The sequence below is a fragment of the Lemur catta genome, chromosome 1 (assembly GCF_020740605.2).
Source record: "Lemur catta isolate mLemCat1 chromosome 1, mLemCat1.pri, whole genome shotgun sequence".
In the NCBI taxonomy this organism is placed as follows: Eukaryota; Metazoa; Chordata; class Mammalia; order Primates; family Lemuridae; genus Lemur; species Lemur catta.
The window spans coordinates 11529978-11543294 of NC_059128.1; the positions used below are offsets into that span (position 1 = coordinate 11529978).

The window sequence follows — 13317 nt, forward strand, 5'->3', positions numbered from 1 at the left end:
CTTATCAACGGACAACTAGATAAACAAAATGTGGTATATCCATACAATGGAATATTACACTGACACATGCTACAACATCAACGAACTTTGAAAACATTATGCTAAGTGAAAGAAGTCAGACATAGAAGACTAGATATTATACCATCCCATTTTTATGAAATGTCCAGAAAAAGTAAATTCAAGGAGCTAGAAAGTAGGTTAATGTTTGTCAGGGGCTAGAAAGGTGGGAGAATGAGGTGTAACTGTTAATGGGTATAGGCCCTATAGGGTTTCTTTTCGGGGTGATGAAACTGTTCTGGAATTATATAGTTGTAGTGGTCATACAACTCTGTGAATATACCAAAACCAATGAATTGTATATTTTAAGAGTGAATTTTATGTTATGTGAATTGTATCTTTATTAAAAAAAAAAAAAAAGGGTGAATTGCCCACCTTAGAAAATTGACTTCCTTACCTGTTTCAGGCCACCTAGAGATTCATGAAAATACAGAAAGGTTTGCAATGACATCTGACATTAATAATCCCACTGTAACAAATACTACAATAAAATTTTTTAACCAAATAATTTGCTAATCAGATGATAGTCTACATGTTGCACTTATTCTTGCTTCTAAACAATAAAGGTCTGAAAGTTTCTCTGAGTTCAGATTTCTTTCACAGTCGTTTTTAAAATTTGTATTTTTCTTAAGTAACTGAAACTAAGTTTTCATGTTTCTTAAGTAACTGAAGCTAAGTCTTCATGTTAGAAATTTTGGTAATATTGTCATCTAGAAACAGGTACAAGTATTACTCCTGCAATGACATTATTTAGCATTACCATCTTCAAGCAGTACTTTAAAATTTAATTCCTGTTCATAGGACAATAAAAAGGCTAGGCAAGAAATAATTTTTCAATATTGCTAGTACAATGTAATATGTATAACCAGATGCTTTAAGCCATGAAACAAATGCAGATTTTCTTGCCTCTAGAATATAAATAGGATTATAGGCTGACTCCATACAGTAATAAGGGTTTAAGTGAAATTTTTTCAAAGCACTAAAAAGAAAATATACTCTTTATATTCATCTTTCGTAACATCGTTTTATATATCTGCTTTTCAGTATCAGAAGGCTGTAAACTTTGCATTAGCACTATAATCCACAATAGAGGCTTTGTAAGCATTTGAAATAGAATGAAATATTAATTCTAGTCTGATATCACTGGGTTGTACCATACATAGTTCCATATAAGTTAAACAAGAAGACTGATCGTCCTAAAAATGCTAAGTGTAAAAAGGAAGCCTATATACTTGCGAAATAAACACCAAAGCCTGCCATGATTAAGGTACTTTCTAAAAAATTATCAACAAATTACAATAGAACGACATGGTTTTCATTGCTTAGTTCAATAAAAATTCCATGTATTGTTTTTACTCTTGAACACAAGTGGTTTATAATATATCAGGATGGTTGGCCACAAGAAAGACATGAACACAGAAAGCAAAACCTTATCCAACTTCAGCATTATTTTTGTAGTAATGTGTATAAAATCCAACTACTACTTGGGTAACCTTAAGAGAGCACAAGCCTAAGAGATGAAAACATTTACACATTTTAATTAAATTATACCGTTACCTTATAAAAAACGTGAGGTTCAATATTTGTAGTCTTAAAAACTGAGCACTAAACAATACAGTAACCTAGCTGAGGGTTAAGATTTGTCTAAAATGTATGCTATGCAGAGCCCTTAAGACTTTAACACATCATGGAGTTCTTCTGAATTATGTACATTCAAATGATGGTATCATAATTCAAACTGAAAAACAAAATCATAATAAAACAAGAAATAGGAGAAAGAAAAATGGATTTCTGAACCAAATGTGTACTACCTTACTTCAGAGTGAATCATTAGGAAATACGAGCATGGAGCAGATATGCTCCATGTCAAAACAATTGCATATTCAAATTAGAAGAGTCATAGCATGTATTTTTTTTTGTTGTTATTTTTTTAAATAAGTGTCAAAAAACTGTTGTATCTGTTTTGTTTTTTTGTAGCATAATTTTTCTAAATAATTCTCACTTTCCATTCCAGAAAATATAAGAAACAGTTTGCAAAAACTCATGCAAACATATTTCTCTAAGGCCATGAACTGGTTTGCTAAGTTGCATTGTTTTATTCAAGTAAAAAGCCCTTCTAGAATAAGGGGTCTGTAAAGGAAACCAATCACCTTCAATTCTTGGGCCTGTATACTTGCTAGGAGCGCTATCACTCTGAAAGCCAAAAGCTATCTAGTGCTCATCTGAGCATTAGCAAAATGTTCTCTATTAATATTTACATTTTAAAAATCTAATACATGTAAGTTTTTCTGGCAGATTCTTTTCATGTGTTACAAAACAAAACAGTAAAAGCTTAGAATACGGTAAGAATCCTTTTTTCTTAGAAAGGTCAAGCAGATACTTCTTGACATCATGTCCTTTACACAATGGCATATTGTTCATATAAAAGGTCTCTTATTCTATAAAAATCTTGACAAAGGCAGCCTTCCAATCCGATGCGTCCAGTTTCAGTCTAAAAACCAAGTTAAAAAAAATTCTTTAGTACATTTCCTATTCATTAATAAATATGCAGATATAATAACCAAAATACATGAAACAGATTACTTTATGATTAGTTAGGAAATGGGTTGCTCTGATTCACAGAATATGAATATAATACTTAAGTCATGAATTTTACATAGACACATAAATGTGAGAGGATTCAAATAACAAAAATTTCCAATAAAATTATATATCATTTCTTCCAGAGCCTTCAATGACTTTTATAAGTAAGTCTTCAAGGTCATCATGATGACTATAAGTTACTGATCTTCAGTTTTTTGAAATTACCAATCAAGTATTACAGAATTCAAAATGACAAAACATCAGAGGTATGTATTCCCTTCAGCTCCTTTTAAAAACACACTTACTCTACGGACTGCTACTTGATTGTTGCAAACAAGCACACCTCCTACAAATTCAGCTTGAATCCCCTCCCGTAAAAGAACTTGCTTGAAGTCTGATAATCTTGGTTCGTTCATAAAAACTGACTGATGTCCAGGAACCTTAGATAAGGGTAGAGGGGAAAGAATAACTTCAAATAAAACACCAGACAAATAGTTGTGCTGAATAAAGTAAAACACCACATGATCTCTGAGATATCTTCTATTATTCCCTGAAGTCCTTTGATAGATTATTTCAAGACTATAAATCACATTCCAAGTTGTTATTCTGAATTTTACCCCATTACTTAACATTACAAAGCCCTTCACATTTTCTGAATGTTTCACAATCAATTTCATTAGTCATACTTCATAATAACAGAGAGACGTTTAGTAATGTTATGCTCTTCACTCACCCACTTGCCTAAAGGAGTCAACTAGAGTGCCAGTAGGCAGAACTGAACCAAAAATTCATTTTCCAGATCCCACTCCCTTGCTTAGTTCAGAGGATAATTCTTCCCTAATCCCATTTCCACTATCCCTTCATCCTTGGAGGAAATGCAACAGATGCCACAAGTTTTACAACCAGAAAGGAAAGTGGTTCTTGCCTAATGCTGCTCTTTTGAAATTGCTTAGAAAACCACTAGCTTTAGCATAGGGAGAAAAAAGATGCTAATCCCTCCTCCCAATTTCAAGAGTAGTACTAGCAGGGAATCCAAAGACAGAGGAGGCTCTCTCTCTCTCTTCTTAATTTCATAGCAGGGCTGAAGACATCACTTTATTATGTGCACATAGGACTCTTACAGTTTTAATATTGTTTTAAGTTTAATTACCTAGAGTCTTTGTTAATTAACTAGATACTGATTGAGAACATGTAAATACTAGACTAAAATTATATCTATGTTTAATAACAGATTTCTAACTATAACAAAACCAAAAGTGATTTGAACAGAATTGACAATATATAAAAATGGAATGCAACAGTAAGACATTCTTAGAAGACTATAAATCTCCTGATTAGAAGAAGGTAGGTGACCCTCACAATCATCAAACTTAATATTTAAAAATCCATACTGAAAAAAGATCACAAAACAATTATGTACCTAAAAGATTTGCTAAAGGTATCCTGTAAATTGTTATTATTCCCTACCCATACAGAATTGCTGCCCACATGGATGCACACAAACATGTCTTCAGTAATCTTTTTTAAAAACTTCCAAATCAGCCTAAATGTGCCATATTTTAAATGGTTAAAAACACAAAAGGAAAACTAGAAGGATGACAAATTAAGGAAGAAAGAGAAAAAGCACATCTTTTTTTTTTTTTTTTTTACCTCATGGGGTGGCAAGGGTTCCAAAGTTGGAATGATTTCACTTTCTTCACCTGTTTCTTTCTCATCATCTCCAAACAGACTTTTCATGGCCTTTTGTTGCGCTATAACGCTAGAATCTGAAGGGGCATCTACTTGCATTTCTGAGTCTTCTCCATCATCCTTCAGCTCTCCTTCTTCTAAAATAACGCCTGTGTCCACTTTGGAAACTCTCATGTCTAAGACACCATCTATCCAAGCTAATTCAGCATCTTTTGCCTTACAAAACTGAAGGGAGCTGACAAGAGAGTCTTTTAATCTCACCTAGATACGCAAAGGGGAGGGGGAGAAATACAACCCACAGAATATAGATTAACAAATTAAATATAACTAATTATTATCATTTTCTAGCTCTGGTAATGTGATTAAAATTTGAAAATCTTTCACTCATCTGATCCTCACAATGACCAATACCTAATTGCCTGTAAGATCATTAGGGCCCCTACTTGCCAAAGTAGAGGTTCTTAATCCTGACTACACATTGGAATCACATGGCAATTAAAAAAAACAACGAATGCCAGGGCCTTCTCTCTAGTGTTTCTAATATAACCGGTGAGATTAATACCAGAGCACCGAGTTCCTCTGGCCCCCAGAAAAGCTTCCCAGACGATTCTCCTGTGCAGCTGAGGCTGAGAACCACTGGTAAGTCTCATCCTCTAGCACTTGGTGTACTTCAGCAGTACTGAACTGCTTTTACTTTTCTAATATACCATAGAGTTTCACACCTCCATGTTCTTGAAATGTTGCTTCCTTTTACTCTGACCAGAATAATTTTTCTGCCTGGTAAGTTCCAACCCATTTCTTCCAGATATAGACATCACTGGGGGGACACCATCTCCCTTTACCAGATAAGAGTTAATCTCTCCGCTGTGCTAGTCCTGAATTCTATATCTATTTCCATTTGTTTCAATTAGGAGTAGAGACTTAACATCTGTGAATTTTTCTAGAACTTTTGAATTCTTTAACACTCATCATTCCCCTCACCTCTGTACTTCTGCAAATATTGTTCCCTCTGCATGGAACACTCTTTCCCCTTCTCTTTCCTACTCTATCCACCTGACAATCCAGCTACACATCTGTTAGGACTCAGCTTAGTTATCACTTCTTTCAGGAAACCTTTTCTAAACCTCTAAATTTGAGTTGGGTCCCTCCTCTTTACATTCTCATAGCATCCTAAGCTTCTCTCTCAGGGGTATGACAATGTGATAAATGCTATTTCCTTTTTGTAAGCCCCATAGACTATGAGGTCTCCTAGGGCAGGGGACTATGTCTGTCTCACTCATCCCTGTATTCCTAATGTCTGTCCTAATCTGCAACAAAAAGTATTTATTTCTACTCAGTGCCAACTGCCAGCATATTTACCTGGTAGATGTGTGTTTCACTAGTGGCATCAACTGTTTCATGTAGCTTTGGCATGTACACTTTAATATCTTTTCCACCAAACGCACGGCAGCACTCTGCCAGATCTTGACTGGCCTCTGGTGGGCCATGGACAATGATCAACTGTCGTGGCTTCATCTGATTAATGATTTTTTTAATGGAATCCCCATCAGAGCGTCCTTCATAGTCTATGTAAGTAACCCTAGCTCTGTAATTAGACATGATTACTCAAGATTACTTTTCTGACAACTCTAAAAAAAAATGGCTTTTATCACCAGGAAAAAAATGTATACAATATGTAAAATGAGGATTTGAGAAATATACATGTATTGTATTGTTAATATGTATTATTTAGGTCTTAGCTATAATTGGACAAACAAGCCACTTTGCACTCTGATGACAAAAAAAATTCCAAAATGATCATTTACTGGTATTATTAACTATACTTAAGTAGAAAGGGGGAAAAAAAGGTTTCTTAACTACTTTAGATCACAGAAGTATTTTCTAGACATTAGGGCACTAGAGATGTTTAAGTCAAGGAGTATATTTTATAAAACAAGCAGTAACTCAAAAAAATTAAACTGGGCCAGGCACAGTTTAATTACACCTGTAATCCTAGCACTTTGGGAGGCCAAGGTGGGAGTATCACTTGAGGCCAGGAATTCGTGACCAGCCTGAGCAAGACCCCCATCTCTAACAAAAAATAGAAAAATAAGCCAGGCGTGGTGGCACACACCAGTCCCAGTTACTCAGGAGGTTGAGGCAGGAGGATCGCTTGGGCCCAGGAGTTTGAGGTTGCAGTGAGCTAGGCTGACGCCACAGCACTCTAGCCCAGGCAACAGAGTGAAACTCTGTCTCAAAAAAAAAAAAAAACTCAACAAAAAAACGTACTCTTATAATCTATTCTCAAATTACAACAAAAGCACTTACTTTATTTCAATAGATTCTGTTGTAGAAATACACTTAGTAGGGACATCAGATAAATCTTGATCCATGGGTTCATCTCCATTTGTCAAACCAGATTCTAATTTGCTTTTTTCTTCTTCAGTAGCTTGAAGTTCCGGCACTAAGAAATCCTCTGGTCTAAATAATAAGTCTCTAATTAGAAGTAGCAAAAAGCAAGCTAATGTTATGTAACATGTATAACTAACTAGTGGGAGGCATAATTTTTAGGCTCCTCATGTAGTTCAAGATTTAAACATACATTTGATCCAAAGCCAATGCAATTTTGTAATATCAATTATCAGATGACTGCCTATGCCATGTTTTTCATAACCATTAAAGTGTGCTCTTTGACACACACTGTGTGTGCTGGTGAAAGGCCCCTAGACAAGGTCATTAGAAGATCTTAGTGGCTATCACAAGGACTATTGCAACCTAGCTCTGTATTTTTTTCAATAATTCTTTTTCTCAATTTCTATGGTTTTCTTTGCCAAATTCCAATAAATCTCAGAACTCCTCTGTTGTCCTTAAGACCCCCAGTTATTTCCTTCCTACCCAAAGAAAGCAGATGACTCTCCATTTGTACATTATTAAGAAGACTGAGATACAATATCATTAACTCCCTCATAAGCCTTGATCTTTACTTCAATGTACTATTAATACATCTGTCTTCCCATTTTTACTTCTAATATTAGAAAGAGTTCTAGTCTAGTTTAAATTTAAAAAAACAATAACACTTTTTTAAACATTCTCTCTCTGACTCCTATATTTTTCAATGCCCTACTCCCAAATCCACTCACACTCCTCTCTGAAAATCCAGGCCTCTATTCCCAAACACCCAGATTGTTATAGCAGCTTCTTAGCCTCTGGAGTCCAATATCTCCAACTGTAATCTACATAACAACAACAGCAGTAGCAAACACTTAAAGCATATTTACTATGAGTCAGGCTCTAGGCTAAGTGCCTTATAAACACCACCTCAATTAATTCTTATCCTCATTTTTCAGATATGGAAATTAAAGCTAAAGATCACTGCCCATGCTAAACAGATTGGTCACCCATTAAGTGGAATGGTAAGCAAAATCACCAACGTTAGTTAAGCTGTTATGTTTCCTCTCTATTGTTTTGGAGGGTCAAGTAAACAGTGGAATTTTCCTAATTAAAACCAAGAATGATCTAACTCCACTATATGCTCAAGATAGCATTATGGAAGTACAAAGAAAGTACAAGAAAAGGACCTGTGTTGGGAGACAGGAAAAGTTTCCAGATTCAGCACCTGGAAACCTGAGAGGGGAAGACTGAACAGAGCGCCAAAGGAAAAACATGCACAAAGGCATGACACAGAAAAACCAAGCAGAAGGAAACAGAAAGGCTGATACCACCAGAGTGGACAAAGCACACTGATATATATAGAAACATAATAGAAAAGTGGGGAGAAACCAGATTGTGAAAGACAGCCTGCATTATGCTAAGGCATTTGACATTTACCAGGGAAGCAACAAGAACCCTAAAGAATTTTTACACAGGTTACTAGTGTTTTCAAAATTGCAATTAGAATATATGATTTCAGTTGTTTGTCTAATAGCAGGTATAGATTTTCCATGGTTCCATTCATGCTATCTCATATTCCTTTTTATCTCACATATCTCATAAAACACATGTGTATCATGTGAGATATAACCCATTTCCCAAATGTAGTATCACCAACCATCAAAGTTCTTCCTATCCTATGTCTTTCTCTGAGGATGTCCCCTGCCTCTCTTAAGTGGGGGGAAAAAAGTTTTGATCATCTTTCTAAACCTTTCACACAACTAAGTAATAAGACTACTAGTTTTCCCTTAATATTCTCTAGATGTTTCTCAACGTTTCTATTTTTGCATTTCAAATTATAAATCTTCTATATCTTTCAAGCAGAGGCACTCAGAAACTGACAAAGTACATAGTGACCAGAAAGACCAAATTCACTGAGCTGACATGGTAGCACAGATAATACCTCCAATTTGTAATAAAGAAAAGTTAGCTTTGCCCACATACTTGATAATCTCTCCATATTCATCCCATTTAATTCTTTCTTCTGGGGCAGGAAACATAGGATAAGACTTTTTTGCCTGTTTGAAGAAACTTCCTTTCCGACTACCTTCACCTTTCATCATCAGGTCATGCTTTGTCTTATGAGCTGATGGCTGGTCAATATCTTCCTCAATGTCACTCTCATCACTGGAATCTATATCTGCCCTGGGAGGATTGTGGAATAGATCAAGGTCATAAAGTCCAAAAAAGATTTTGAATTAATATTTATAAAATTGTTACTGAATATTCAAAATTATTAATTCAATATTAATCCAAATGATAATATACAATTATGTGCTCTATAACATCTCAATGACAAATCACATATTAATACAAAGGTGGTTCCATAAATATGGTATTATCATACCATATTTTTTTTTTACTGTGCCTTTTCTATGTTTAGACACATAAATACTTACCACTGTGTTACATTACCTACAAGTATTCAGTACAGTAACATGCTGCACACGTTTGTAGCCTAGGAACAATAAGCTAGGCCATATAGCCTAGGTGCGTTGTAGGCTATACTATCAAGGTTTGTGTAAATACATTCTACAATGTTCACACAATGACTAAATCACCTAACAACATATTTCTCAGAACATATCTTCATCATTAAATGATGCATGACTAGAATAATATTCAATATTATTGGACCAAAATTTTGTAAAACATAACATTAACTGCCAGTTGATAAATATATTGTAGTATTAGCACTGAAAGGATTTGGTATTCTAGCCATTTGAAAGATGTCTGTAACAAAAGTGATGAAGTCTTAAGAAAATTTAAATATTTTCAACTAAACATTTAAGTCGTAGAAATACATTCTTCTCAAATTACATACATAAATTTATAATGTCTGAAAATGACTCACTCTTTTGACTGCTCAAGTTTCTTAGCAGCTTCTTTCTTTAGTTTTTCTTTTTCCAAGTATTCCTCAAGTTCTTTCCCTTCAAGCTTCACACGTTTCCTCAACTACAGAAAAGAGATAAGAAAGACCTGAGATAAGGAAGACCAAAAGAAGAAAAGGTTTTGGAATAGGGGAAGAGAAAATAGTAAAAATTGTTTTGCATGTGATCAAGTAGAGGGAAAACTGTTAACAGAGAGAGAGGAATAACTGCAGAACAAATATCCCTAAGAAGGTGGTGAGCAGGGACAGAATCCTGAGCATAAATATTATTTTTTTAAAAAATAATCAAAAAACTAACATTTCATGTTTTGGCTGCTTCTCATTTCTTTAGGATGCTTCTGAATGTCATTTTTTGGGTTTTTTTTTTTTTTTTTTGAGACAGAGTCTCACTCTGTTGCCCCAGCTAGAGTGCAGTGGCATCATCATAGCTCAGTGCAACCTCAAACTTCTGGGCTCAAGTGATCCTCTCCTGTCTCAGCCTCCTAGGTAACTGGGACTACAGGCATGTGCCACCACGCCCAGCTAATTTTTCTATTTTTTGTAGACATGGGTCTTGCTCTTGCTCAGGCTGGTCTCAATCTCCTGAGCTCAAGCAATCCTCCCACCTCAGCCTCCCAGAGTGCTAGGATTACACATGTGAGCCACTGTGCCCGGCCCACTTTTAATATTCTTTTATTAATTCCTCCAATGGCTTATCAGCCCTAAAGGAATTCCTAGTAATTAAAGTTTTCAAATTCAGTATTTCATATCTGATGAAACTGTTTCAAGTGTTTCTGAGCTATTAAATAACCCAAAAGACAGTATTTTACTTTGGTATGCTTGCTCTGCATCTTTGCTCAACAATTGTGTATTTATAGAAAATATCTATCAGATTTTAAGTTACTAATATTATGCTTTTTGTAAGTAGAGTTATAAGACAAAGATACTCTTACCACTTAGCTTTTAACAAACTAAACATTCCTTAAAATGGCTGCTACAAAGACAAAATGAAAAGCAGTCATCTAAAACTGCACAACTCTGGTAGTTAGTAACCATCCCATTCAGCATCAACTGCTATAAACTTCAATAATACTAGTTTTGGAAAATTGATAGATTTAATGGACTGGTTATTAAGCAAATGATCTTTTGATATATTGGTCATTTAACTAATTGTCTTGCACCTGTAACAGGAGATAAGGCAGCAAATGTGGTACAGAAATATATTTAGTGGTGGAAAGATAAAGGAATTCCTGTCTCACTTCTACTTCTCTGTTAAGTTTGAGACAAGGTCATGTGCTATGAATGAGGGATGAGAGTGAGTTGTAGGACATTTGAGGAAACAGAATGCATAAAATTGCCTCATGGGAGTGTGAGAAAGGGAACACCCTACAGAATGTTGAGTGCTAGTGTAGGGTGCCCTTCTGGGATGTGAAGTCATAAAGGTGAAGGGAAACCTGTCCACACAGTAGTGTTTAACTCCAGTAACACAGAGCTGCTTAAGTACAGGCACAGACTAAGCACATGGTTTAACTAGGGTCAGGGTTTTTCCAGGTAGGTAGAATAAACAGAAAGAAAGGTAAGAGAGTTAAAATTGTTTGCAAAATTCTCAGTATTGATGGACCACTGTCTCTAAGCTAGAAGGATGATGGATAGTAAAAGGTGAGGTTCATGAACTGAAAGTCCCAACATGACCAAAGAGCTGTTGGCATGGGAGTAATAGAGAAAGTCAGCTGTAAGATCAGAGTGGGATGTTTGAGATAGAGATCTGGAGACTGTTCAGCCATATCATGATAAGGTCAAGGGTATGACCATAGCAGCAGACACCATGACAGTAGGAATGGATGGCTATGGTAGAGTGGAGAAAAAGATAACTGAAAAATAAGCTGTCAAGGAACTGAGAGGACCAAGGGATTGGAAAGATCATATACATGGATGTTAAAGTTGAGAATGGAATCCTAAGTACAAGTGGACAGGAAGGCTGTGAATCAGGGTCTAACATCACCAGTGCATGACACAGAATGGCCAGATCAGTAAATGTCAGAAACAAGGAGGGGTCAGCATATCATCACGTCTGACAGCATGAATTGCAAAGGGAAGAGAAACGGCTTGAAAGCTGCAATACACAAGGAAGACACCTACCCCACTCAAAGTACATGAAACATGAAAAGAAAAAAAGAGTACCTACTTTAGAGGGCTACAGGGAAAAGAACATCATTAGGAAATATCCAGATTTAAATTAAGAAAAAGACAGGAAAGGAACTTTCCAGAGAGACCAGAAAAACAGTGTATATGTTTACCCTCTGGGTATAATTCTATAGGGTACCATGCAAGAGTTCAAGAATGAGAATTTCGGGCCGGGCGCGGTGGCTCATGCCTGTAATCCTAGCACTCTGAGAGGCCGAGGCGGGTGGATCGCTCGAGGTCAGGAGTTTGAGACCAGCCTGAGCAAGAGTGAGACCCCGTCTCTACCAAAAATAGAAATAATTTGGACAGCTAAAAATCTATATAGAAAAAAAAAAATTAGCTGGGCATGGTGGCGCATGCCTGTAGTCCCAGCTACTCGGGAGGCTGAGGCAGTAGGATCGCTTAAACCCAGGAGTTTGAGGTTGCTGTGAGCTAGGCTGATGTCACGGCACTCACTCTAGCCCGGGCGACAAAGCGAGACTCTGTCTCAAAAAAAAAAAAGAATGAGAATTTCCAGTTAAGGGTCTTTGAAATTCATGCTATTAATGGTTCTCTACTGTTCTGATAAAAATACTGGAACGACTTTAAGGTTTATTTTTGGTCACTGATTTTTATATATCATACACAACGTATTCCCAAACAGTTTTAAGATAAAATTCACATCCAAGTACTTACCTCTATTTCCGTAATTTTTTCAGAAGGATTATCAATTAGGAAACGTGCTAAAGTCCCAGGAGTAGTTCTGTAAGTTAGAATGATTGAGTTTTTAGGGTCCTGACACCACTGAATAAAGAGATCCCTTGAAAATCCACATTCCAGGTCAGGTTGGCTTGCAAGTACAACTTTGGGGCTAGGTACTCGAGCCAAGTCAGAAAGACCATGACATAAAGAGAGATGGCGAAACTGAAACGGATTATTTCTTTTGTCTTCAAAACATCTCATCAATTTGTCACTCATCCACTCTACCTAATATGGGGAGAAAAATGACAATAATTACAAAATACTATATTGTGACTTCAGTATATTTCCTAGCAGCCAAGGAATTCAAGTTCTATTTTAAGTCTTTTTCCCCCATTGGTTGCTTAAATTATAGTTTGGGCAAGCATTTTATTTTCTGTTTCTTTTCCCCATTAGAAAAAAGTGGCCTCCCACTCCAGTTATCATCCCTAGAAATCCAATTTGCATTGTATTTCACTTATAAATTACATCTTTTTTTAAAAGCAGTGTACACGGTATAAATGATTATCTTACTCCCAGAGATCGCTAATTCAAAGGAAGGAGTTTTATTTAAAAGAAAAAGAACAAGCCAGGCACAGTGATTCACGCCTGTAATCCTAGCACTCTGGGAGGCCAAGGCAGGAGGATCATTTGAGGTGAGGAGTTCAAGACCAGCCTGAGCAAAAGCGAGACCCCTGTCTCTACAAAAAATACAAAAATTAGCCGGGAGTGGTGGAGCAAACCTGTAGTCCCAGCTACTTAGGAGGCCGAGGCATGAAGATCACTTGAGCCCAAGAGTTTGAGGCTGC

At 36.1% G+C, this 13317-nt stretch overlaps 1 protein-coding gene across 1 annotated transcript in view; it reads right to left on the reverse strand.

Annotated features, from left to right (window-relative positions):
* Window positions 1-385: 385 nt before the first annotated feature.
* CPSF2 (cleavage and polyadenylation specific factor 2) overlaps window positions 386-13317 on the reverse strand; it is a 28220-nt gene continuing 15288 nt past the window's right edge. The window contains exons 9-16 of the mRNA XM_045561926.1: window positions 12467-12757; window positions 9593-9693; window positions 8683-8883; window positions 6637-6789; window positions 5689-5914; window positions 4291-4590; window positions 2946-3080; window positions 386-2548 (exon numbers count right to left, since the gene is read on the reverse strand). Coding sequence (XP_045417882.1) covers window positions 2456-2548; window positions 2946-3080; window positions 4291-4590; window positions 5689-5914; window positions 6637-6789; window positions 8683-8883; window positions 9593-9693; window positions 12467-12757 — 1500 coding nt within the window. The 3' untranslated portion in view covers window positions 386-2455. The remainder of the gene's footprint in view (window positions 2549-2945; window positions 3081-4290; window positions 4591-5688; window positions 5915-6636; window positions 6790-8682; window positions 8884-9592; window positions 9694-12466; window positions 12758-13317) is intronic.